The sequence below is a fragment of the Solanum verrucosum genome, unplaced genomic scaffold (genome assembly GCF_900185275.1).
Source record: "Solanum verrucosum unplaced genomic scaffold, falcon-dt-bn FXZP01000103.1, whole genome shotgun sequence".
NCBI lineage: Eukaryota > Viridiplantae > Streptophyta > Magnoliopsida > Solanales > Solanaceae > Solanum > Solanum verrucosum.
In genome coordinates, this window is record NW_026020048.1 from 2,612,343 (window position 1) to 2,638,131 (window position 25,789).

At 34.0% G+C, this 25,789-nt stretch overlaps 5 protein-coding genes across 5 annotated transcripts; 3 read left to right on the forward strand and 2 right to left on the reverse strand.

Moving 5' to 3' along the window:
• Positions 1 to 172: 172 nt before the first annotated feature.
• On the reverse strand, positions 173 to 3,846 carry LOC125821852 (protein HEAT-STRESS-ASSOCIATED 32). Its single transcript, XM_049501214.1, has 5 exons — positions 3,558 to 3,846; positions 2,894 to 3,085; positions 2,594 to 2,804; positions 642 to 865; positions 173 to 553 (listed from the first exon to the last, which is right to left on the reverse strand). The coding sequence occupies exons 1-5, from the start codon at positions 3,678 to 3,680 to the stop codon at positions 443 to 445; spliced, it is 861 nt and encodes a 286-aa protein (XP_049357171.1). The 5' UTR covers positions 3,681 to 3,846; the 3' UTR covers positions 173 to 442.
• A 3,866-nt stretch (positions 3,847 to 7,712) lies between these two features.
• On the forward strand, positions 7,713 to 9,133 carry LOC125821857 (protein DESIGUAL 3-like). The gene is made up of 3 exons (XM_049501219.1): positions 7,713 to 7,825; positions 8,174 to 8,379; positions 8,696 to 9,133. The coding sequence occupies exons 1-3, from the start codon at positions 7,727 to 7,729 to the stop codon at positions 8,907 to 8,909; spliced, it is 519 nt and encodes a 172-aa protein (XP_049357176.1). The 5' UTR covers positions 7,713 to 7,726; the 3' UTR covers positions 8,910 to 9,133.
• A 548-nt stretch (positions 9,134 to 9,681) lies between these two features.
• LOC125821853 (oxygen-evolving enhancer protein 3-2, chloroplastic-like) lies at positions 9,682 to 11,460 on the reverse strand. Its single transcript, XM_049501215.1, has 3 exons — positions 11,048 to 11,460; positions 9,975 to 10,270; positions 9,682 to 9,863 (listed from the first exon to the last, which is right to left on the reverse strand). Exons 1-3 carry the CDS (start codon positions 11,343 to 11,345, stop codon positions 9,765 to 9,767), a joined length of 693 nt encoding a protein of 230 aa, XP_049357172.1. The 5' UTR covers positions 11,346 to 11,460; the 3' UTR covers positions 9,682 to 9,764.
• Positions 11,461 to 13,384: 1,924 nt separating this feature from the next.
• LOC125821860 (thioredoxin-like protein CXXS1) lies at positions 13,385 to 17,175 on the forward strand. Its single transcript, XM_049501223.1, has 3 exons — positions 13,385 to 13,579; positions 13,684 to 13,806; positions 16,805 to 17,175. Exons 1-3 carry the CDS (start codon positions 13,478 to 13,480, stop codon positions 16,955 to 16,957), a joined length of 378 nt encoding a protein of 125 aa, XP_049357180.1. The 5' UTR covers positions 13,385 to 13,477; the 3' UTR covers positions 16,958 to 17,175.
• A 5,115-nt stretch (positions 17,176 to 22,290) lies between these two features.
• LOC125821854 (transcription factor ILR3-like) lies at positions 22,291 to 25,381 on the forward strand. The gene is made up of 5 exons (XM_049501216.1): positions 22,291 to 22,587; positions 24,072 to 24,134; positions 24,369 to 24,443; positions 24,643 to 24,805; positions 24,915 to 25,381. The coding sequence occupies exons 1-5, from the start codon at positions 22,463 to 22,465 to the stop codon at positions 25,179 to 25,181; spliced, it is 693 nt and encodes a 230-aa protein (XP_049357173.1). The 5' UTR covers positions 22,291 to 22,462; the 3' UTR covers positions 25,182 to 25,381.
• Positions 25,382 to 25,789: the final 408 nt, after the last annotated feature.

The window sequence follows — 25,789 nt, forward strand, 5'->3', positions numbered from 1 at the left end:
ATAACTTATTTTCCCTACTTCCTTTAAGAAAGTCAATTTTTTCATTTTTAAGGAACTTATATTTTCTTAGAGAGAACATATTTTCCAAAAATTTTGACCAACCTAACATGGAATTTTTGTGAAAAACACTGACCATTAACAGGCAAATACTTTGGTGGACTGGTACACAATATAATCTACAAAAGCGCAGATCCTCAATCTTTCAAAGATTTGGTGAACTTTCGGCCATTTAGGCACTGGAACATTAAAGAACATCTTTACAAGCAGCTGAACTTCAAGCAAGAAAGCATCTAAAAAGACTGAAATCCTTACAGTACATGAGTACATATATGAAATACTCTCCTTTTTTTCATTTAAAAGTTTAAACATGACCAGCAAAGCATTTTACAGAGATAAGTTGTTTGCTACAATGAGCACATTTTTCTCTATGGACACCGCAAGATCAGAGCAGAAAATATGACCTGCCAAGTACAGATGAGTGATTTTGACCCAGGTTACGTCCTCTGAGGCATTCCAGATCCATTACTTGTGAGTGGTCCACGATAAGATTAACCTGAAAAGACCATCAAAATGAAATAATTGAATCGTCTTCATTGTGCAATGTAGCTTTTTAGATATATTTGCTCAGAGAAGCTTAGTACCTTTGGACCATAACGTTTGACAAACCACTCAGAGATTTTAGGATTTGATGCCTCAAACATAGTTTTCTCAAGTCCAAGACGACCCACAATCTTCGCAACAATATCTGATCTTAGTAAACCAGCCTGCCTACATAAATCATCAGCATTGATCATTATCATGTCTGCCCCAGCTTCTAAGCATCTCTCTGCCCTTCTGACTAAAAGATCCACATCTTCAACCATCTCTGCAGAGAGACAAAACAGCATGGAACATGCAACAGAAACTGTTATGCATTTCAATCGTCAACTTCTATGGCACGACAAACATTACAAAAGTTGTTTCATGCAGGAGCGCATGTTATGTACTCAATCAGTTTAAAACTGGACTAATCTTTTACTGCTAATTTTCACAAGTTCAATTTTGAAGTTTCTGTTGAATAATCTGTCATGAAATTTAGTGATCATAAGACAGAAAGTGATATATCCTTGGCAAAATAGGTCCTAGGTTAGGCAGCAGATCACAAACTCATCGCGATTAAACAACAGAAGCATCTAAATAGAAGGGCACAAAGCATCATCTTATATCCCAAGCTTCAGAATAAAATATTCTTAAAGGCATGAGTCTTATAAGACACTAGTTTCCATTTTGCAAAATACAAATATTCTTAGCAAAAGAGAAAGAGGTACGAGAAGAACTTCAACAGTCAGAGAAAGATTATCAAGCTGTCAAGAGCAACTACAAGATTACTAGACTGCAAGGACATATTTCCTCCATTAGGAAAATGAGGCATCGCAAGTACAATGAGATTGGCAATTAAGCTGTGAACTTCCCTCAAGTCCTTTGAATCGCGATGTTTTATCCAATGAGAAGCACAGAAGGTAAAGCTCAGCAATGATTTTTTTTTTTTGGGGTAATTAGCAATGAAAATATTTTTATTTACATGGAAAAAAGCCTCAAACTCTCTCCTCCCACCGCCTATCCCTCTTTCAGTTTGCCTGTGCTGTGGCGCAAGTGGGGTTGAACTTCCTAGACAGCAAAACCATATACTTTCCGGCTTATCATTTGTGAACTTTACCCATCCTTGTAACAATTAGTTTAGTCTTGTCTATAAAGCAGATGAGATGGTACATGACGCTCTTCCATGTAAGACAATGGTTAAAACCTGCTATCCAGATTGTCTATCTCGGGGTCCTACCATGTTGTCTGGGATCTACAATGGATTGGTCAATAAGATAATTCTTTGCAGCAAAAGGAAGCTATAGATCTCTGTAAAACGAGAAAAGATGGGATACTAGTAGCCACTAGAGTTGAAATGACAGTCAGGAGAGTGGCCCAATTGGATCGAAAATACTAGCATATATCAGCTGTCTGTGAAGGGTCAATTTGATTTGCCACGGCAATATCCTAATTTTCAAGTTGTAGCTATTTTGACACCTAAACACTGTGCAACATAGGTTGCACCAATTTTTAAATACCTACTATCCAAAGTTTCATGAGATTCGAAACAGTTATTGATGAAGATATCATAGTTACAGAAATGCAGCCATATAACTAAATACTTGCAACTTTAGCTGGGATCATTAGTGTTAAGGTGCTCATACGCAACTTCCTCTACAATGTATGTGGACTCAATTGCGTTTCTACACAAAGAGGTATGAATGAACTGAAATATTTTTTCCAATAGTAGTCTACAAATATCATTTCAGGAAATATCTGTCTGAAAATTTAGACAAATGATCTTAGGAAATTACTGTTCTGCTGATGAACACATCTCCTGATGCATCCACTGTTTTATTTCTATTATCTATCTATCACATTAGTCTCTCTTTTTTTCAACTTTATCAAGCAGACACTTTCTAGTCTAAAAAAAGGAATCTACAGATATAGCTTACAGTGGTGACATTACCACTCTCTAAGAAAATGTAAAAGAGAAAATAGCAAAAATAAATTTAAACCAGAAGTACTAGCATACCAGAGGTTTGAGGTGCTGGAATCACGTAAGCCCCAAAAGCTCTGTCACCGGCGAAGGCTATATCAGACTTGTTAAACTTAACAGAGAACTGAGGCTTAGCTCTGAGCCCACTGCTCTTAATCAGCCTCACATATCTCAAGAGGGTCTCCTCAGGTAGACCAAGTGATGCAACATCAAGCTCAATTGAATCAAACCCCAATTGCTTACATTCCTAAGAGATTACAACAAGTAACACGTTATTACTAAGATTAAAAAATCAATCAGAAAGGAAACATTTAAGCCATATTAACTACTTTATACCTCAATATATTCTTTAAGAGAAGAAGGACCTCGGCGAAGCATTTGATCTGCCCAATCACCAGAGTTAACATAAACATTGTGTTTATGTGCCATGTCAGTCACTTCTTTGATGTAATTCTTTGGCATCACAGTATGGGATCCATCACATAGTTTTAGCCCATCAACAAACTGACCCATAGACTCAAAAACATCCTATGAACCAAGAAAATGAGAAATTCAACAAATTTGAACCATAAGAACATAAACTAGCACAGAATTCTGTACACAAAGTCATTTTAGCAATCTGCTATCAAGTTACTCTCGGAAACGGCTATACAGCTCAGTTAGATATTTTATACTCCCCTTTAAGCTTTCTTTTTCGACAGAAGTTTGTAATTTTCTATCTCAAGGAAGTTCTGAATCGATTGAGAACACGAATCCTGAATACCAAAATCGCGCAACCTCTCTTTTTCTCTCAATTTACTTATATCAATTTTGATTGTGTTTACTACCAGTGTGCCCTCCCCCAATTGATTATGCAAATTATCCTCTACAGCTAGCAGCACTCAGAATTATGAATTCCAAGGCATATGATATGCAGTCATGAATTTATCCCTTAAATGACCATCAAAATAAACTAGGAATACATTAACAACATTCAATAGATCAAGCTTAAAGCCATTACCTCAAGAAGGCCTCTCGAGAAAAGGGAATAGTTGGGACCCTTCATTTCTGTAACGCCATAGCGACGAGGTTTCTCTGGACGATCTCCATCATCGTTGAAACTCTTCCACCTGTACGCTGCCATTTTTTGCCTCCTCCTTCACAGAGAGAGAGAGAGAGAGAGAGAGAAGGGAGAGGGATGCAAATGCTCAGAAGAATGATTTATCAATTTGTTTGGGTAAACTTGAAAATTTTGGTGTTCATTTGAATTTCGATTATTATGATTTGAAGAAGCTTTCAGCGGTTTCTAGAACCAACACTAGCTTTTTCGGTTATGGGCAGATACATACAGAAAAAGAGTTTTCTAGTTTGTTCCTTTTTGACACGTAGGATTTCTAGATTTTTGTGACAGAGACGGTTGATATTTAATAGAGCAACACTAATGTAAATGAAAGTTTATCTTCTTACTTAAAAATAAAAAATGAAATTTATGATTTTCAAATAAATTATAATTATTCTGTTTAAAAAAGAATGATCTAATTTTCTTTTTAGTCTATTTAAAAAGGAATGACCCCTTTCCTTTTTGGCAACACTTTAACTTCAACTTTCCACGTGACATGTGTTGAGGCCACAAGATTAAAGGGCATTTTGATATATTCGACATAGCTTTGATTTAGAACCACATGATTAAAAAGTTTTTTTTCTTTATTTAAACTCTGTTTCAAGTTAAAATAGGTTATTCTTTTTAAAACGAAGAAAATACTATTTTTTTAAATAAATTTTAAAAAATATTATATAAATTGAAACGTAGACTAACAATTCTGAGATGGGCTGTTATTGAATGTACAGGAGCAGAAGTAATCAGCCCAAAGCTATTAACTGCAAAGTTGTTTCTTCACTTTCAAATAGTAGAAAGTCCATTTTGAAAGGTCTACTTTTTAGAGAAGTTTCCAAGAACCAAGTCCATTTTGAAAGGTCTAAGGTTGAATCTTTATAAATGTATTTTTTGTTTTATGTCTTATTTGAAAAAACAAAAATAAAAGAGTGTCGCATAAATTGTACCAAACAAGTATATAATATTGGCATTAGCATGATCTCAAGGCAAATACTTAACCATTAGAAAGAATCCATCTATACATACTTCTCAGTTAAAGACACAAATTGTCTTACCCTCTTAATGAATTATTTTTTGTACCTTCAATAATTTCATATAAAATAGAAAATTAAATCAAGAACAAGATTTAATTGAAATCAAGCAATGATGATCACATATATACTATTCTTTATACAAATCATTGTCATTATTAGGCATATGTATTAATCTACATCTTTGTTTCAAGATTTACTTTTCAAAAGTGACTCTGTCAGAATACTTTAAAGAACACACTTAATAAAACTTATCATACCTTAGAAATGATTTTGTAGCGGACAACATACAATTGACAATTTTACCTTACTATCTAATTTCTCTATTGATTAGAGTCCCGTGTTGATCAATGGCGGATTCAGGATTTAGAGTCTGTGGATGCCAAATAGACTTATCGATTAAATGTGCTAGCTGTTTTTCCTTAAAAAAACGTGCTTGGAGCCTTTTTTTTTTCTTAGAAGAATGTGTGTAGCAAATTTCGCAAAAAAATAGGTACAAATGGGATTTGAAACCCACAACATCAGCCTTCTAAAGTTGCCCTCCTACCGTGGCACCACAAGCCAATTTTGTTCTCTGGGTGGCACGCTTTATGTTTATATAAATATTATATATATATACCTATGTATATATAGAGTTTTCGTTGAAGTTCGGGGGTGGCGTGGCACCCCCACACCCCTTAATAGATCCGCCCCTAGTGTTGATAACGTGTTATGAAACTATATAAAGCAAGAAGAAAATAAAGTAGAGAGAAGACTTCTTATTCATAGGGATTCACATATCTCTAGGAGGGGAAACCTAACTTGTCCCTAAGTAGAATTTCTAACCATTTCCTAAATGGACTCCACATAATAGATATTCACTATATAATACAAACATGTTTATAACAATTTCCAAATAAATTATAATCATTCTATCAAGATACATAATACTACTATTTTTTAAAATAAATTTTAAAAAATATTATATAAATTGAAACGTAGACTTACAATTCCGAGATGGGCTTTTATTGAATGTGGATGAACAGAAGTAATCAGCCCAAATCTATTAATTGGACTGGATACTCTCTTCATGTGGAGTCCAGCATAATTGTTTATTGAGAAAATTGTATGAAATATCAAATTATTAATTCAAATTAATGTTATAGTCATAGTTTCTTTCACTTGTAATTCGCAGCAAATATTTCATATTTTTTTGTCATCCCATTTGTATACCAAAATATACAAATGCAAGACCCATTTGTATACCAAAATATACAAATGCAAGACCCATTTGTATACCGAAATATACAAATGCATGATCCATTTGTATACCGAAATATACAAATGCAGGATTCATTTGTATACCGAAATATACAAATAGACCCAAATATACAAATGCATGACCCATTTGTATACCGAAATATACAAATGCAGGACCCATCTGTATATCAAAATATACAAATAGATCCAAATACATATTTTTTATGTATATGTATAATTGCCATGAAGCGCAATTATACAAATTATAGCTATATCATACAAATATGATTTTTATGTTTGCTAAATCTAAAATTTACTCATTGTTATTTTCTATGTTTGGGCTGGACTTTAATGATTTTCACAAAAAGCTGCAAAGTGTTTCTTCACTTTCAAATAGTAGAAAGAGGAACTTTCGCATATAGCTACTCAAAAATAGCCTATTTATGCTCCATAGTTATAATTTTTTAATTATGATTCGTAGCTACATGTTATAGGGAGGAGAGTGACGAGCGAGACTGGGAAAGGGAGGAGAGAGGCGGGCGAGAGAGGGTAGAGAGTGTGAGAGAGGTGAATTGTATATGTATATCGGTTAGATAATTGTATATCATACATATGTATTTGTATATTTTGGCGAGAGAGATTGGGAGAGGGAGGAGAGAGGCGAGCGAGAGAGGACAATAATTTGTATAATTCGCATCTCGTTTGTATAATTCGCTTGTTTTTGTATAATTGAGTAATATAAAGTGTGGAATTATACAAATATAATAAAACTCGAAATAAAGAATTGATACAAACATAAACATATGAACTTTAAACAATTATACAAAATATATCATACAAATTACATTATATAAATTATATTATACAAAATTTGAAAACTACACGGTATACAAACTTTAAAAAGTTATAGACAAAAAGATTGAATGTATATGATGATAAAACTGAAAAATCAAAGAAAATCATCATCATATACAAATACAAAACATCGTATACAAATACAAATCAAACCAAAGAATTGTTAGTTGCGAATTATACAAATGTGGTGAATTATACATATACAAACTCGAAGTCAGCCCACATAATTAATGGTTAATGTTAGTCGCGAGTGATAATTATAACAAACTATAGTTATGGTGAATAATTAAATAGTATAAGTTTACTTAACCGCTTAATTTTTCCTAGTAGAAAGTCCATTTTGTAAGGTCTACTTTTTAGAGAAGTTTCCAAGAACAAGTCCATTTTGAAAGGTCAAAGGTCGAAATTTGTGTTTTTAGGTTTATATCTTATTTGTGTTTTAGCATGATCTCAAGGCAAATACTTAACCATTAGAAAGAATCCATCTATGCATACTTCTCAGTTAAAGACACAAATCATCTTTATATATATATATATATATATGATGAAAGCTGCAGTAACATGCAAGTGAATATATATGGCTTTAACATATTAAGAGAATAACAAAAAATTTGAGCTGGGGATACCCTGCTTTCCTTGTTCCCCATGAAAGGAATCGAAATCTAAAGAGAGAAAAAAAACAAAGAAAGTAAAGTAGAATAAAGAGGTCTTTCAAGACAAAGGAAAACTTTTTCTCCATAGGCTCCAGCTAATCTTACTCATATATCATATACAACATTAAGTATTAGGTTTCTTGCATCCATTCCTTTATTCAGATTCTCACGTTGGACTCCATTTTTTTGCTGTTTTCATGCATTCTCTATGTTTGTATAAAAGGGTATATCCTGTTTTCCCATGAAGATTATCAGCCATCTCTAATTTGAAATTAATTAATCGACTAGATTATCAAAGATGGCAAAAAACATTGGCATTCTTGTTTGTCTTCTTCTTGTGATTTTGGATGTTGCTGCTGGTATACTAGGAATTCAAGCTGAGGTAGAACAAAATAAGGTAAATGATGAGTAATTCTTTCATAAATTTGATTAGTATAAATTGTTGAAATGTGTGACTGCCTCATCTGAAAAGTTTAGGATACAACATACTCTTATTTAGTTGCTACATTCTTAACACGCTTCTTCATGTACCAACCTGATTTTTATTCATGGGGCAAATATGTGGGATCTTTTTTTGATAGCGGGTAGTAGTGAGACTTGAACCTAGAACCTTTTTGTGCTCTTATACTATGTTAAATGTGTGGTCATCTCGTCTAAAATACTTGAGTATAGAGAGGGTACACTTTTATCTACTTAATTATATTTTGTGGCAATTAACACAATTAGGCTTGATTTGTTGGAACAGGTTCAAGACTTAAAGGTGTGGATCTTTGAATGTAGAGATCCAAGCTATGAAGCTTTTAAGCTAGGATTGGCTGCAACAGTACTTTTGGTTCTGGCACAAGTTATTTCTAATCTGCTTGCTGGTTGTATTTGCGTCCAGTCCAAGGAAGAGCTCGATAAGGCCTCTTCTAACAAGCAACTTGCTTTTGCTTCATTTGTATTCCAATGGTAATTTCCAAACCCCCCCCCCCCCCCCCCCCAATCTCCCATTCCGACTTATTTAGATTTGTGCTGGGTAGAACCACGAAGGGGTAAAACACTCTTTGTCAAAAGGTTCTCCACTTGCAGAAAGAGCTCGAACCTAAGACCTCTGATTAATGGTTCAAAGATTCTAACCATCACATTATATCCCCTAGTGGTAGCATGGACAGATTTATTTATGAGGGCAATGAATGTTGTGGTGCTAATTAAATCGTGCACTTTGTTTATGTATTACTTATCTTATTCATGGTTGTAGATTTAAAAGAAATTGTTCTGATACTAGGATCATTATGGCCATCGCATTCTCATTGCTGGTAGCTGGAACATTGTCAAATGGGAAGGCAAGAAGATCTTGTGGCATATCACACCATCGTTTCTTGTCGATAGGAGGGATATTGTGCTTTATCCATGGACTTTTCTCAGTTTCCTACTACATCTCTGCTACTGCCACCATCCAGGAAGATAAGAAGCTGAATCAACAAGGAGGTCATGCATGAATACAAAAAAAAATTACTCTCTTCCAATATATGCAGCCTTTGCTAACAGAATTAGATCAACTCAGTGCTCTATATGAGAGAAATGAAAGCAGAATATATATGGAGAACTCATCATAACCGAGTCCCATATCTCCCTTTTAAAAATTCCTAATATTTCATGTAACATTTCTTGAATTTTATGTTATTTGTAGCTTTTTCTTGACTCTAATGTAATTTTATGTTCATAATATGTCCTAGGCAAACAGTAATGTGAGTTGCGTTGTTTTTCCAAAAGAACAAAAGAATGTATTAAAGCATTGTTGGTCTGACTCATACTTTTACTAGTTCAGTATTCAATGTATTTTTTGCAACTACTTTGGGGTCTAATTGCAATATGATTTCACTGCATCTTTTCCTATTAGCATCCTTGCTGTTACTCATCTATTCCTCTGCATACTAATACTCTGCTTAACATTCAAGTACTTAAATTTGAGTCTGCAGTAAGCCTATGTACATTTGTGAAGTTCGGTTTAAACCAATCCATTTGGTCATGTGCTCTGGTGTTGCAAGCCGGAAGGACTTAAGACAGAAGACGTAGTGAAACTTCCTAACTGAGGTAGATTTTTTATGGGAAGCAAATTACAGATTAAGTGTAACATTGAGTAATGTGGAATGGTGCAACCATGTTTTTTGTTTCCAGGCCTCAATCAAGTGAAATTCCCAATCAAAATCACATGCAAAACTCAAGCTGAGGCTCTCAGATGCAGCGCTTAGTTGTTTCAGATTTTAAACATTCTTCCAAAATCATTCTTCACAATTGATTCAAGAAGTATTCGTTAACTTACAGGAAGTAATAACATAGTACAGAAAAGCTTTCTAGCCAAGGTTGGCCAAAACATCATTTAATGTAGTTACAGTTTCAGCATAGTACTTCTGTGCTTCAGCGCTGTTCTTGGTCTTTGCTGCATGGTCCAGCTGAGGAAAGAAAATAAAAATGGTTTGTCAGAAGAAAGCGAAATCATAAGCAACCCATCCAAATACTATGTCATTCATGTTATTAACCAAGAATTTAGGCATTTGACTTACATCACTAATGGTCTTAAAGAGCTTTCCCGACAGGTCCTGGAGTTTTCCCTTCTGTTCTTTTGGCTTAGCAGAGATGACAGTCTTAAGGTCATAGCGAAGGTATTCTGCTCTGAGACGAAGGTCATTCTGGACGTAAGGCCAGGCCTTCTTGTCGATGAAATCCTTGACGCTAACAATCTCCTTGGCTGAATCCTTAACTCTCTGGACTGCCTCAGCTGGAGTCAATGGTTGAAGGTAAAACCTATTCTTCAACGGCAAACTGAAGTCCCTTGCCTCATCTGAGTTCAAAGTTCCAGCTGCCCAAACCAAATCTCAGCATCAGTACGGAAATTCCATACATTATCTTTTCTAGTACTTGCAACCAATATTCTTTCTTGTTCAAATAGTTGGAATTTTCTGTACATCTAATTTTACCAAAATGAGAAACCATGATAGTTCCAACTGCATATATAACTACTCCTAAATCTTGCATTCCTGCAAGAGGCTATTACCACAACAGCTCGAACAACTTTACCAGCTACGGCTAGGCTCCCCTCACACAATATTACTATTAAAATTAGAAGGGACAATTTACAGATCCTTATAAGGATTGAAATCATCTTGTCAAAATGCAATCTTTAACTACTTTCTATGAGCCCCTCTTCTTCTTTTTTCTTTTCTCAAGCTTAATTCTCTTTTTTAATTCACTTAAGGACCTTTCTGTTTGACATGACCTTATAACAATCTAAATTAATCTTTTCCTTGATCCATCTTTCAATTGGAAATGCTGATATAAATATCAAGTTGCTTGATCTAAAGGATCAAATTACTAAAAATTGAAATGCAGCATTTGAGGGTCACTCCTAGGTTCTCTGTCTTGGATATGTGAATCTTACACTATATCAATTGTCCATAAGTATATCTGTTATGAAATTACTATTGTATCGTTAGAGTAATCAGTGATGGATCTAGACTAGGCGCGTGTAATTCAGACTTTATATATATATAGGTGTTTGAAATAGAAAAAAATTGAAACATCTATAAAAGAAGAAGTTGATTCATCACTAAGAAAGAAAGCAAAAAAGACGACTTACGCAATCCACCAGAGGGAGGAGGTGGGGGGCCAACCTTAATTGACCTGGCTTCAGCAAAAGCTGCCTTAGCAAAGGAGCCAGCTAGGCCAGCAGCAACAAGACCAACCATGGCTCTGCGGCTAGTTTCGATGTCAACAGACCCCTGTTGGGCTCTGACAGTGAGTCCTGGTCTAGACAAGGCAATTCTGGTGGTGCTGACAGTGCTCAAGCGAGCTGAGCCACTAAGCTGGAGGCTACCATCCAAGACAGTTTGTGAAGAACCAATTAGGCCACCCATAGAAGCCATAGCATGAGCCATTTCTCAGGACCTTTTTGTTTTGGTGATGAAAAAATGTTTCAGTTAAGAGTGATTACAAGTGTTTGGGAATTATAAGTTAATGTTTGTGGTACGAATGATGTGGATATTGCAATTTCTGGTGTCTGTGATGCAGAGTGATTACACTTAGGATCACCTTATCTGGTTTTGGATATTCCATCAGCCAATCAATGCCTTAATTGTTGACATGTTGGATTAGGTTCTTTTCCAAGCTGTAGCATGTTGACACCTGGACCAAAGAGATTTTGGATGTACACATCATAATGTTTGACAGATATTTGTTGAAATTGATGAACGCTTGTCGAATGAATAAAAAAAGTAGTCTAATCTCCTATTATATGTCGAACTATGATAACTTAATAGTGTCATACAAAGAGATTCCTTCCCTTTGTTATAAATTGAGTGTAGGTGTCTCATATGGTTCCTTCATCAGAAGGTTTTCACCTTTTAGGCTTTAAGATGTTCGTACAACATACCACCAATTGAAGGTGAAGAGAAGGAAGTTCCAAATTACTTTATCTCAAATTTTACATATAACAGAATGTGAAGATTAAGAAACTGTACAATTTTTTTGAGATTTAGCCAAATCTATACGAGTATCAAAATTATCATCACTTAAAATAAGAGGAAAAGGGTTAAAATACCTTTTAAATATGCAAACTCAATATTTGTTATTCGTTAATAATTTGTCCCAACCATGCCCCTATAAACCTAACGGAGCATAATTTTAAAGCAAAAAGGTTTCTTCTAAAATTTTCAGAGAAAAACTCATGATGATTTAGGATTCTCCCCATAATTCAATAAGATTTCTAACTAAATTCTAACATTACCATAACTTGTTAAGGCAGATCTTGTGATTAAAATTATGATAATTTGTCAGAATTTGTTGTGACCAAAATCATGATGATCACAATAAATTATTATTAAGTAAAACTTGCTCAATATCAAATACAGCAATTTTTTTGGCTGACATACCAGAATTTTGCTCCTACTTTTGGTGAAAAGATTATTTTTAGTATAAATTATAGGAACCACATATTATAAGTACTAAATAACATCCTATCCTTTCTAGTTTTCTATTTACCAAAAATCCCTTAAAAATGATGTTTGTGAGATACATAGCGTTGTGCACGGGATACGTTAGGTTTGATACATTTCACATAGCAGGATACATAGCGTTGTGCACGGGATACATTAGGTTTGATACATTCCACATAGCGGGATACATAGCGTTGTGCACGGGATACATGCGGGACATAGTGTTGTGGACATGATACATAGCGTTGTGCACGGGATACATAGCATTTGATACATTCCACATAGCGGAATACATAGCGTTGTACACGAGATACATGCGGGATACATAGGTAAATAAGGGATTTTTGAAATAAGTAGGGATAAATGGATATTAAGGTAAGTAAGGAAGTGTAGTTAAGTAATTTGTCCTTATTTTTATACTTTTAAAAAATGAGGCTAAATTTTAAATAGTGCCACTGAAAGTTTCTATATGTGCAAATCAGCTCGGGCCTCTAATGGGTCAGACCCAGGTCCATGTGACATCCTTATAATTTGGTTAACGTTCTTATAGGCAATAGCCAACAATTATATATAGAGCCGTAAAGTTTAAGTAGAACTGAAAATCAACCACTCAAGTTTGTTAAGGAATCGAACCCTTATCAATAAGTAAAAGTCTAAATAATCAACCAATATAATTACTAAAATTTCATATATATTTTATATGATATTTTTACTCTTTATTAAGTGTGCTCCAGAATGTTACTGCGACTCCTTAAAAATCACCACTATAATTGTGCAGTTGTGCCTAACCCAGTTGTCATCACTAAAATCAGATTGAGGAAAGCACAATCATAAAGTTTAAAAAAAAAAAAAACTTTTTAATTTCTAGGCTAATCTATTTGTCATTATTAAAACTAGATAAGGAAGAAATTTCGAGAAAGGTCCAAAACTTCTATCAGTTTAAGCTTAGCCAAAAATGCATAACTCATAAGGTGGGGTTTAATTTTTTTTTAGAAAAAAAGACCTCCTTTTTTCATCTCTTTAGTAACTATTTTGGATAAACACAAATTTGGCCTTCTCAATTGTAAGCAGGAATAATGGAAGTTCAAGAACAGGGGACTAAATCAAGAGTTGTGAAGGTAGACTCTAAGGAATCATGGGATTTTCATGTAAATCAGGCCACACTTCAAGGATGCCCTGTAAGTAAATCTTGATTTTTGTTTCTCTAAAGTTGGAATCTTTATTGAAGTTTCCAGTTTCTAGTATGTGTACAAATTCATTTTTTCCTTGTGTGTATTTGTAGATTGTGGCACACTTTACGGCTGTTTGGTGTATTCCCTCTGTGGCTATGAAACCCTTTATGGAGGAATTGGCTTCTATGTACCATAATATGTATTTTCTCACAGTTGATGTGGATGAGGTCAAGGTAAGGTCTTTTTAGCCCTTTGCTGTAAAAGACGCAACTTTAAAGCCTAAAAGATGAGAAAAAAAGGATGCAGAAATTTCCCTTGCTAAACATACTTCTAAGGGCTGGTCTAGTTATGAGAGGTTACTTGCCTGTGGCATCCCTTTGAGGGATATAAGCTTAACCTTGTTAATGGTAGTATGTATTATATTGTATCATTGTGTGTCTCCCTGGTCGGGTTTTTAAAGTGTAATCCACTTCCTGAGTAAATAGCTGATTGTATTCTAGATGTTCGAGTTAATTTGCATGACTTTAAGGCATGTGACATAGTAAGAACTTTGGTATAGATTTGGATAATTTTAATTTATTTTGATCAAGTATGAGTTGTATCATGAAAATCATGGCGGGATTGCTAGTGCAATATGTTCAATTTTTCAAGGAAATACTAGAAACTTATGTTTCTTCATTGATTAAAAGATCACAATCAAATGAACGAGAAAGGGTAAGAGCTGGAAATCATCAAGAGAGGTAGTTTGTATGAGCCAGTTGACTTGATAAAAGAATAGCCGAGTTGATGTCTTATATTAGAGCTGTAAAGGTCCTTCTTTAGCTTTCCGGTAATATATTTCTCTAATTGAATATTGCATGTTGGGATCTTATAAACAAAGTATAAAAAATGTGAGGATCCAATTATTGGGCTGAAATTCATCCTTCTCTACAAATATTTCGATAATGCGCTCCGTCTAAAAGCTCACAGCTTGATCAGGAAGCACATTTGAGAGGGGTATTTTGAGGAGGATGTGACATATTGGACTAAATATATCCTCTGATCAAATAATGAATGGTACTGGACTGTTTGGTTTCTACCAGCCTTGGGTTTTAATTTATCTTGCTTTTACAGCAGAGTCCAACATCATGGATAGGGATTTCATTTGGAGTCAAGGGGGTCTTTTATAAATCCTCTACACCAAGTCAAAATTTGGTCTTTAAACTGATTGACTCTTGAAATGTCCTTAATTGAGACCATCTCTTTTATCTTCTCCTTCGCTCAAACATGTAATTTATGACAAGTCATTTCTCACTAATATTCAGTCTCCTTAGTTTCATGAGCTACTGGGTGTGGACATATTATGCCTGTTCTCCGAGAATTGCTTAGTTGCATGGTCAAACTTATGTTCATCTGTCCTACTGTCGAGTGTCTGGAGGTCAGTCCTTGATTATGATGAATCATTCATACAATGAGATCAGAGTGACCTTGGCATATAATATGTCAATATCACATCGTGCAACAAGAATATGTTCGTAGACAAAGTGAATAACTCATTTACATTCATAAAAAGTTGATTAGTTTGGTTCTTCCTTTTGATTCTTTTGGCTTGTCTACTATGCTGGGCCTTTCAATCAGACGAGGAGGCAATTCCTGTTGTACAAAAGTTAGGTCCTTTTCTACCTAGTTAGTAATTTAGTATCATCCACTTGAAAAGGAGATTTGCATGAAAAAAGGAACTGTTTGGACTAAAAGATGCTTCTGATGGGATTTGTTTTACTAAAAGTCCTGCAACACCCAACAGAAAAGGCCTAAGATTGACATCTTTATCGTTTTGCTGAATTCTTTTTTCTACCCTTGCTATTTTCTGGTGTAATATTCCAAGTTCCATTTTTTGCTTATAATCTGATCTAGTCTATTAAAGGCATTTATGCTCTAGTTGTCCCAACTTGACACTTGGGGCTAATTGACTTCTAGCCTTCTACAAAGTCATTTGATATTGTTCACATGCTTGTCAAAGGTCAACTGAGTCAACCATAATGGTATTTTTTTATTAAGTCTTCACCCAGTGACAAAAGTTTGTTTTGCTGCTTTTCATTTCCTAAAATATTAAGCAATCAGCAAGACTTATATCGCTTACTATAATACTAGAAATCCTCCTTACCTTCTCTCAAAAAGAAAACATTACTTGAAATATGAAGATATTAAAACCATGAAATGATTTACGAAGAAGTGACGTACAAACACACCTCGTTTGAATTTCCCATATTAAATAAGAGAATAATGATATCTGAGATATAAGCTCTTCCAATTGTACTATCATTTGTTTTGTTATTTATGATATAAGCTCGTTGATCTTTAAGACATTTGAGAGTAGAATAGTTATTTCAATTATTTGCAAGTGGCCAAGTTGAGAGATTCTTGCTCTCCTAGTTGCAATTAGACATGGAATCTGCATATATTTTGTCTAGGGAAAGGCTTCACCTTTTACCAATCACTTCACAGATACTTTCTAGCATTGCTTAAGATTTGTTAGATTAAGACTACTGGATTCCCATTTGTGGAGTGAGTTTGATGATTATCTAACCGAATTATTCTTCAGAGAGTCCTGATCTTTTCTCTATTACTTGTGGTAGGAGAATCTGATTAATTTAAGTAGGCTGTTGCATAATTTTGGTATTGCCAAAAGAATAATTCTGGTTGCGTAATTCTCAAACAATGCTCCTCTGCTGTCAATTTCATCTGTTGAAAATCCAGTTGCACAACTTTCCATAGACAGATGAGTTTCTCCATGTTGTCTGTAGAAACCATTGTCCAATTATATGATCATGCTATGCAACTGAATTACTGTTGTATGAAGATTTGTTATTTCTCTTTCACTTGTTAAAAAAAAGAAAAGATTTGTTATTTCTCTTTCAACTAGCGGTATTCATTAAATCCATTCAAGTAGTAATATTCTAATTTATAATCTTAGAGGATCGAAGTTTTTGTTCAGTTGATCGATAGACATAATTGGCTAATATAATTATGGGCTACCACTTAGTTTCACAACCTTGATCCTTTTCGCAACTTGAATGTTTGGTCATATTATATTCAATCCCTTGTTGAGATTCAAGCAACAATACGAGTTCTGATATATGTGAATATAAAAGCATCAGGACAATAAAAGGTGCTTGAGGAATTCGAGATAAATCATATTGTTGAAGCTGATTCTACCTTATATATACACATTTTTTTGTTTGCGGTTGGTAGGAGGTGGCTAGAAAATATGAGGTGAAAGCCATGCCAACATTTCTGCTGCTGAAAGGTGGAGTGCCAGTTGACAAGATAGTTGGTGCAAATCCAGATGAGATGAAGAAAAGGATCCACGGTCTTGCTCAATCAAACCCCACGGATATACCCTAGTCCAAGTACATATTACATATACTAACATAAATATATAGTGTGCTACAAAAGGTTCTTTTGTTTGTGTGGCTTCTGCTGTTTCATCTTTAAATGTCAGATAATTCCATATCCAATTATAGGAGTGTGTTAAAAATAGTAATGTCTTCAAGGTGTGTATGTATAATGTAACAAGTTAATGAACTTGATATGCGATGAATGGCTCTTCTGTACACTGAGAAGGTATTTGGCCTAATATAAGTAGTGGTCCTGGAATCTATGTGCATGCCAAAACTAAAAAGGATCCTGAAAACGAAAGAACTTCAATTTCTCTTTGCACCAGTAAATGTGCGATAAATGAACTTACCACAAATACATTTTTCCTTTTGTTTATGGATGTCGTTACCTACTTGTAAATTGCAACAAGATAAAGAGTTAGGTGTCAGAGACGAATCTAATATATATTGACAGCCAGTGGGTATTCACTATTCATTCATTTTTCGAGACAAAAATGATTCAGTTAAATGAATTAGATTCATTCTAGATCCGCCTCTGATCATGTATGGAAGTATTAGCTTCCTGGATCAAGATGTTTTGCAAACATGATATTTTTGGCACAAACGTAGAGATTCGTCTAGCACATATCTATTGCTGTATTGGGCATTGACGTAAACGAGTGGAGAAGTAGAGTGTGGCTTTCTCACGCTTTAGTTGTTTTCAAGAAGCATCAAAATATATTACGATGGCAACATATTAACTCGATATTTTGAGACCATCCCGTCTATTTCTTAGCGTGAATTGGATACTCATCCTTTTACATCTTTCTACTTATAAGGACGTAAATTACGAAAGAGTGAATATGTGGAATCTCTTTTCTAGGACACCTAGATAATGAAAGATTATTCTTTTATGTAATTCAAAGCTAAGCAAAATCATGAAACTGGCTAGGGATGTCAAATGGGCGGGTTGGGTTGAAATTGGAGATATTAAAATGGGTTGAGATAGAAATCAGGTTGGGTCTTGACCCTCCCAAGTTTACTTTGGACTCAAATGGGCTAAAAACTGACCCTTCCAATGTGACCCGATTAATTTCAATAATTTTAACATAGTGATATTTAACTTTTATAATCACAATTCAAGTTTCCACTCAAGATTTTTTTTTTTAAAGTAACAAATGGATAGATAAGTCCTAAAAGATGTTAAATAGATAAGGGAAAAGGGTCAAAATTACCCTCAAACTATTCGAAATAGAGCAAATATACCCTCCGCTTCATTTTTGGCTCAAAAATATCCTTGCCGTTAACATAAGAGACCACAAATACCCTCCAACTTAACAGCCCCGTTAACCTCATGACATAGCATCTGATGTGGAAAAAATAAGCCAAATGGTTCAACACATCAGCGTCCTACGTGGAATAAAGATCCACATGACTGTCACCTAAGCTACCCATGTCCATTAACCCTTTACCCACCCCACTAAATGGACCGACCCATTCATATTCATAGTCTTCATCATCTCCAAAACTAAACGCAGATGCATCTGCTGCAACGACTTTAATATCACTTGACTCGAGATTGGGAATATCACTCTTGATCTCGCTTGCGCCATTTTTGGGGTCGCTGTTTCTAAGAGAAAGTTGTTCAGCATTATGAGTTAGATTGGCAATCTGCTCCTTTTGGCAGCCATAATCAACACCTGTAGCAGCCAGAATTTCTATTCTTTAACCTTTAATTGGGAACGGGTTGGTCTATTTAGTGGGATGGGTAAATGGTTAATGGGCATGGGTAGCTTAGGTGGCAGTCGTGTGGATCTTTAGGTGTTGAGCCATGTGGCTTATTTTTTCCACATCAAATGCCACGTCATGAGGTTAACGGGGCTGTTGAGTTGGAGGGTATTTGTGGTCTCTTATGTTAACAACAAGGGTATTTTTGAGCCAAAAATGAAATGAAGGGTATATTTGCTCTATTTCGAATAGTTTGAGGATAGTTTTGACCCGATTAATCTCAATAATTTTAACATAGTGATATTTAGCTTTTATAATCACAATTCAAGTTTCCGCTCAAGATTTTTTTTTTTTAAAGTAACAAATGGATAGATAAATCCTAAAAGATGTTAAATAGAAAATAATTCATACCTTTAATATATGAACATATCTTAGTAAAGAGTTTTAAAACGGGTTGAAATTGGAGATTGAATTGGGCTCAATTGAGGATTCTCTTAAAATGGGTTAGACTTGAATAATTTGAGATTGAACTCAATTCAAATTATCTTGAACCCAACTCTTAAAATTCTGAGCGGATTACCTATGTTTGGGTTCATTTTGACACCCCTAAACCTGGCTAACCACGTCATTGAGCTTGACCTAGAGTGTGGTGGCAGAATTCTCCTTAAGTGTTGCATACCGAAAGGAAATTAAAGGCAATTTGATGCATTCAACTTTTTCTCTATGATCTAAGAAATGTCCTAATTATTATACACACGTTTCCTGTACATTTATATGTAAAAAAAATAATCTTTAATCTATGACCTTAATTTGCATCAAGACTCTCCAATCTCCCGCCGCTTGTCATAGAGGAATTAAATATTCTCACAAAATGTGTGTTTGGTATGGAGGAAAACGTTTTCTATTTTCCTATATTTGGGAAAACATTTCTCTAGAAAAATATGTTTCTCAAAAATGAGGAAAATGACTTCCTTAATGGAAGTAGGGATAATAAGTTCTACAAGTGACATTTTATGTTTATTGTATATATCTTCCCACCCATTCAACGACCCCAATCTGTACCCCTAGACCATCACCCCCACCCCACCACACTCCCCTCCGCCTCCCGCCCTTGGTGTTCTGTTAGATTACATATAAATGCTTTTGAGATAATAAAAAAAAATTGCTTACTTACCAACATAACACTAGAAAATAAGTAAGAATTCAACTCGTGTTTCAAGAAAATACTTCCTTAGAAAATAAAAAAATTTAGATAGTCAACGAACTGAACTATTAAAGTACTAATATCACATATCACACTTCACAGACTGACTTGTTGTATTAATTGGGGATACATACGTAAATGGATATATAGTTGCTTTCACGTAAATTATTGCTACTAAGAAATGCTAATAAAGTTTGGTTACATGAATGAATGAAGTCAAAAAAAGGAATAGTTGAAAAGGCAACGTCCACTAATGGATGGAAGATAGGCATATAAAATTTCTTTGGAATAAAATATCTAGGCATAAATGTGCATAGGCGGGACCATTAGAGAAAAGAGACATTGTTAATGGTGGTAATAATTTTGAAACACTTTGAAGGGCTCTGAATGCCTTATTCCCAAGACAAACAGCATCCTTTCTTTTATTTATTTTTTAATATATGGTTATTGAATCCATACTCAAATTAATATTTGTCATTTGTCATAAGAAATAGGACAAGAATTGTGGAGTAATAAATAGAACACCCCAAAACTATATAAACATTAAGCTGTAGTCGTGGCACATTGTGACACCAGAAAATTTTAACTCCTAGTAAAAGTATATAAACATATATCACTCATTTTAAAATCTGAAATAGCAAAGGACAATCTTTTGCAAATTCTCTAATTTGTTACTTATATGCACAAGCTAAGAGAAGTAGCAAATTATTAAATTATTCAAGATATTTAAAATTTTCTTTCTGAAAACTAATCCAATTTTCTTAGGGATAAGGCATAAAAATCTGTCTGACTATAATGAAATTGTTAGTTGCACACACCTAAATTATGTCTAGTTTTTCTTATTGTTTTGGTGCAATTCAGAAAAGCAATAAAATTCTCACATAATTTATGTGTAAATCATTATTTCATCACAGTACAAAGATTCTTCATGTCTTAGTGATGGATTTTTAAAGAATACACAAAAATCTTCACAAAATTAGTTTAGTGTTCAAACACGTTTTACACACTCTTTAGTAACAAAGTTTTCCAAAAGTCGTCCACATGCATAATGCACTTGTTTGTTTGCTGATATGAGTTAGATATGTATTAATCATGCAAATGGTTTGCTGATATGAGTTAGATATGTATTAATCATGCAAATGAATGATTAATAATGTCGAATTTAGTTATTTATGTATTAATTATTTTATTTTTCATCTTATATAAAATTTTATATAAATTGACTGATAGTTCAAATATATTTAATTATATAAAATTGTAAAATGATAATTAAATATGGTAATTGATGTGCTGGATTTTATACAAAATAATAATAAAAAAACTACCAAATACTAATTTTAATTCCTAAATAATTTTCTTTCTAATGAGGAGTCAAATTACCTTGTATATTTTATCGAAATAAAATAAGACTAACCACTATTCAAATTGTATTCACCTGACAATTGAATTATCCAAATAAAGAGAAAAAAAAATATTATTTTAGAGAACTACTATTGATTATTCTTTTGGAACAATTTTATCACCTCTTTTGACATTGTATAATATCACGTCTATTGAATAATTGAATTAATCAAGTGATAAAAATATACTAAAAAATAAAAAATTTACAAGGCTCTTATGTTAGACTATCTAGATTTTAACTTTTTTCTCTTTTAATTAATACTCTAATATAGAAGAAATATTAAAAACAGATTTTAACCTTTATAATTTACAAAGACACGTGGCATTTATTTAAGACTATATTAATAATTACTTGAACAAACGCTAATGAAAATTGAAACAAAGTCGCTCCCAAGTAGAGATTTATTTACTTTTAACCAATATTTTGCATTTTAAAAGAAATCTTTACAGGAAGAATTTTATCTTTACCTTAATGGACATTAGTAGTGAAAATTCGAATTCAAGCGTGCCAATAACTTTTTCTTAAAGTATTACTCCATCCGTTCATTTTTAATTGTTATATTGTGCTTTTCGAAAAACAATTTGACTAATCTTCAAATTAAATTAGATTACATTAATTTGATATTTTAAACAAAAAACTTAAATATTTAAAAACTATACGAAAAGTACTATAAATTGTAATTTTTGCATATTAATATAATAAAAAAATACATCATAAAATATTAGTTAAAGTTTTTATCGTTTGACTCTAAAACAGAAAACCATAACAATTAATAATTGGACGAAGATATATACATGTGCACACCACGTAGAATGTGTATATATTACTTGTTTAATCTTACACAAGTTAAAATATATACATGTGCATATAAAAAATTGAAAGACATAGATGTTAACCGAAACTGAAAGTTATGTATAGGCAAATGGTGTCAAAAGCCCATGGCAGTGAACGCTAAAAAAACACGAAAAAAATAACAAAAATGCCAGTGAACGCTGACGTTAAAAGTAGAGAGAGGTTCAACTTTTTCACAGTGAAAAACAAAATCTCCCTCCACCACACATATAATTTCGTTCCACTTCTCCATCTCCTCCTCATTTTCCTCCTTTTTTCCTCTTCCACCTAACACGCAAGTGGGATTGGGATACCCTACAATCTTCAACTGAAATTTTCCGGCGCCGGTAGTTCTCACATCGGAGAAAATGGCGGAAACAGAGGAAGACGGATCAAATTGGCTTATAGAATTAGGGTTAATGGAAGACCTTCCTTCTCTTGAACCCAATGCTCAATGGCCCTCCAACGCTTTTTCCATTCCAAATAATCTCAGGTTCTTAATTATAGGGTTTCTTTTTTTCTTTTTTTTTCCAACAGATTTAATTAAATTAATCGATTTTTTAAAAAAATTTGAACCTTTTGTCTAACGATTCAAGTTTCATTCTTTAATTCTTCTTCTTTTTTTAAATAAATAAGTGGTAAAATGGGAATGTGGGGTTGAATTTTCTTGAATAAAGAACTTGAAGTGAACTATTCAAAATACCAAAAAAATTAAATAAAGAACTCTCCTTAAGTGTACTACTTAAAAAAGGTAATAGAAACATTTTTTTTTCTGAACTGTATGTTGCTAATTATCAGTAGACTGCTAATCATCAAGTAGTTTTAGCTTGTTCACTCTTAATAAAATTGAAAAAGATGATTTTTTTTTTTTTTTTGCTTGGTTACTTGTAAAATAGCTTTAGTTCCAGTTTCAATGTGCAGAGGTAAGTTCAATCTAGGTTCTGGGTGATTTTGTATTGTTAAGCTAAGCTGGTCTATTTCAGAATAAGGGAGGCTGTGGGTAAGATGAGGGTTATATAAATGTTTTATTTGTGACAAATCCCAGAAGAGACACAAACACTTTTTCCATCTGTACTAGCCTTGGTGTTGTTGGTGGGAGGTGATAGGGATCACATGGAACTAGTTGAGGTGTGTGAAAGCTGACCCGGATACCACAGTTATCAAAAAGAAAAGTCAGAGGAAATACTGACTTTTGTAGTATGTTCAAGTTTATTCTTCAACAGCCAAAATCTTTTGCACCATCTATAGCATAAAAGTAAGAAGATTTTTTTAGTCTAGTTGGATTTGGTATCTAGGTGCCTCACTGCTGTCAAATGATTGGTTTTATTGTTGTTTAGCTCTTTGTTGGATTGGGTTATTGATAAACATATAGATCTTCAAGGATTTCCAGTTAGATGCTTTAGCTAATCATGTAAAATACTGATGGATAAATTAGGAGTTATGCTGAGATGCAGAGATCACAAATAAAAGAAGCTCCAAAAGAATATGAGAAATGATTTCTTTGGCCTTCTTTTGTCTGCACTCATTTTCCTTTTCTCAAACAACAACTAATCTTAGTCCCAAACAAGTTGGAGTCAACTATATGAAGTTATGAACTATGTTTCTTCATTTTCCTTTTCCCCAACAAATTAAAAAAAATCAATTTAATGATTGAGCATGGATATGTTTTGAATATATGAAGTTGAAGGTTTAGACACACTTGATTTTGAAAAGATTTTCCTGGTGGATCTTTGCCTGAACAATGTTTTAGTTTATCTGCAGCCTTAATCATAGAGGAGCTACTCATTTTTTAAACTTAAATATGGTATGAGGAGGAACTTGTATGTGCTAAGTCCTTTCGGCCTTAGCAGACAGTTCAAATCTTGCATAGTAACCTTGCATTTTATGAAAGCGTTTCCATTTTTGCGTTGTACAACTAAGCCAATTGATCATTCAAATCGGTGTGGTGAATGTGATGTGTTTCTTACCTTATTACAGTTCTGGATTAGAAGATTCCTATGGCAACTCAGATAGTTTAAAGGAATGCGGCTCCAAAAAGAGGTATTTTTCTTTTAATGAGTTACTTGATTGGAGTTTATGAAGCAAGAAATAAAAGAGTTGAAAACAGTATCCTTTAGCACCTAACATCAGAATATGTCTTGTGCTTTGTATATCAGAAAATTGAAAAGCATCAGTGATGTCTTGTGGCATCATCTAACATTCCATGTCCTTCATGTGTTTGTGAAGTGTTTCTTGTTCCTCTTCCCTATATGATAGAGCCTTTATTTATTTCAGGGTGAGATCTGGAGCATGTGCATCTGATTCAAAAGCACATAGGGAGAAAATGCGCAGGGACAAGCTGAATGACAGGCAGACACACTCTCTCTCTCTTTCCCTTTCTCTTTCTGTGTGCATACTTGAGTGATGGTTGTGCTGCAATTATACTTGTGTTTGCTTCTTGTTCGATATTTTTAGAATGCAACAAGAACATACCCAGTGTAATCTCACAAGTGGGATATTTTTAGAATATAAAATTGTTTTAATATTGTTCTCTGTTTTTTTTTTCAAGGTTTCAAGAATTAAGTTCTATTCTGGAACCAGGAAAGCAGCCAAAAATGGATAAATCTGTTATCCTGGGTGATGCAGTTCGTATGGTGGTGCAGTTGAGAGATGAAGCTCAGAAGCTGAAAGAGTCGAACAACAACTTGCAGGAGAAGGTTATTGAATTGAAGGTGCGATGATTGAAATTATTATCTGGTTATTATACTGATTGAGTTTCCCTATCTTATTATTCTCTTTAATGAGCTATGTATAAAGTCGTTCTTGATTGGGCTTTAGCAGGCTGAGAAAAATGAACTCCGAGATGAGAAACAAAAGCTAAAAGCAGAGAAAGACAAACTCGAGCAGCATCTGAAGGCCATGAACACTCAACCTGGATTTTTACCACACCCTCCTGCAATGCCTTCCCCTTTCTCAGCCCCACATCAAGTCTTTGCAAGCAAAATGATGCCATATCTTGGCTACCCTGGAATCCCTATGTGGCAGTTTGTGCCTCCTGCTGCAGTTGATACCTCAGAAGATCATTCTCTCCGTCCTCCAGTTGCTTAAATCGTGGTGACTTCTTGTTACCAGAATTATGCAAATGTTTGTTTCCTATGTCAACAATTTTGTTGACCTTTGTTGACATTTTGTTCTCCTAATATGAGCAGATTGGTATATATACTATAATGAGGTAGTTGATCAACTGATTATGTACACTAATACGTAAATCTCGCTGAAGTTTACATGAATACCTACCTTATGTTATATCATCTAACCAAACATAGCATCCTCAAGACATGCCATTCTTGGTTGTTCAATTTTGACTCTATGATTTTTGAATCTGGTTTTACACTCAGCTAAATAGCTTCTAGTTGTTAGAGTTGGTTCATTCGTATCTTCTATGTGAACAATGCATAGAGTGACTGTGTATGAATGCTACCCTATGCTCTCTGTTTTCCATTTACCCTGTAGATCATATATTGTCAGCTACTAGCTCTAGTTTTTATGGACTTGAAAGAACGAGCTTGAACACACATTTGATGAGAAAGCTATACATGCAATTTATTTGTTAAACTTTTTTTTTTTTCTTCTAGGTCTGGCTTTGAAGTACCTGCAATTTATTTGTTGAGACTCATGTTTGACGACCTAACAACTTTTTACTCTACATTCCAGTT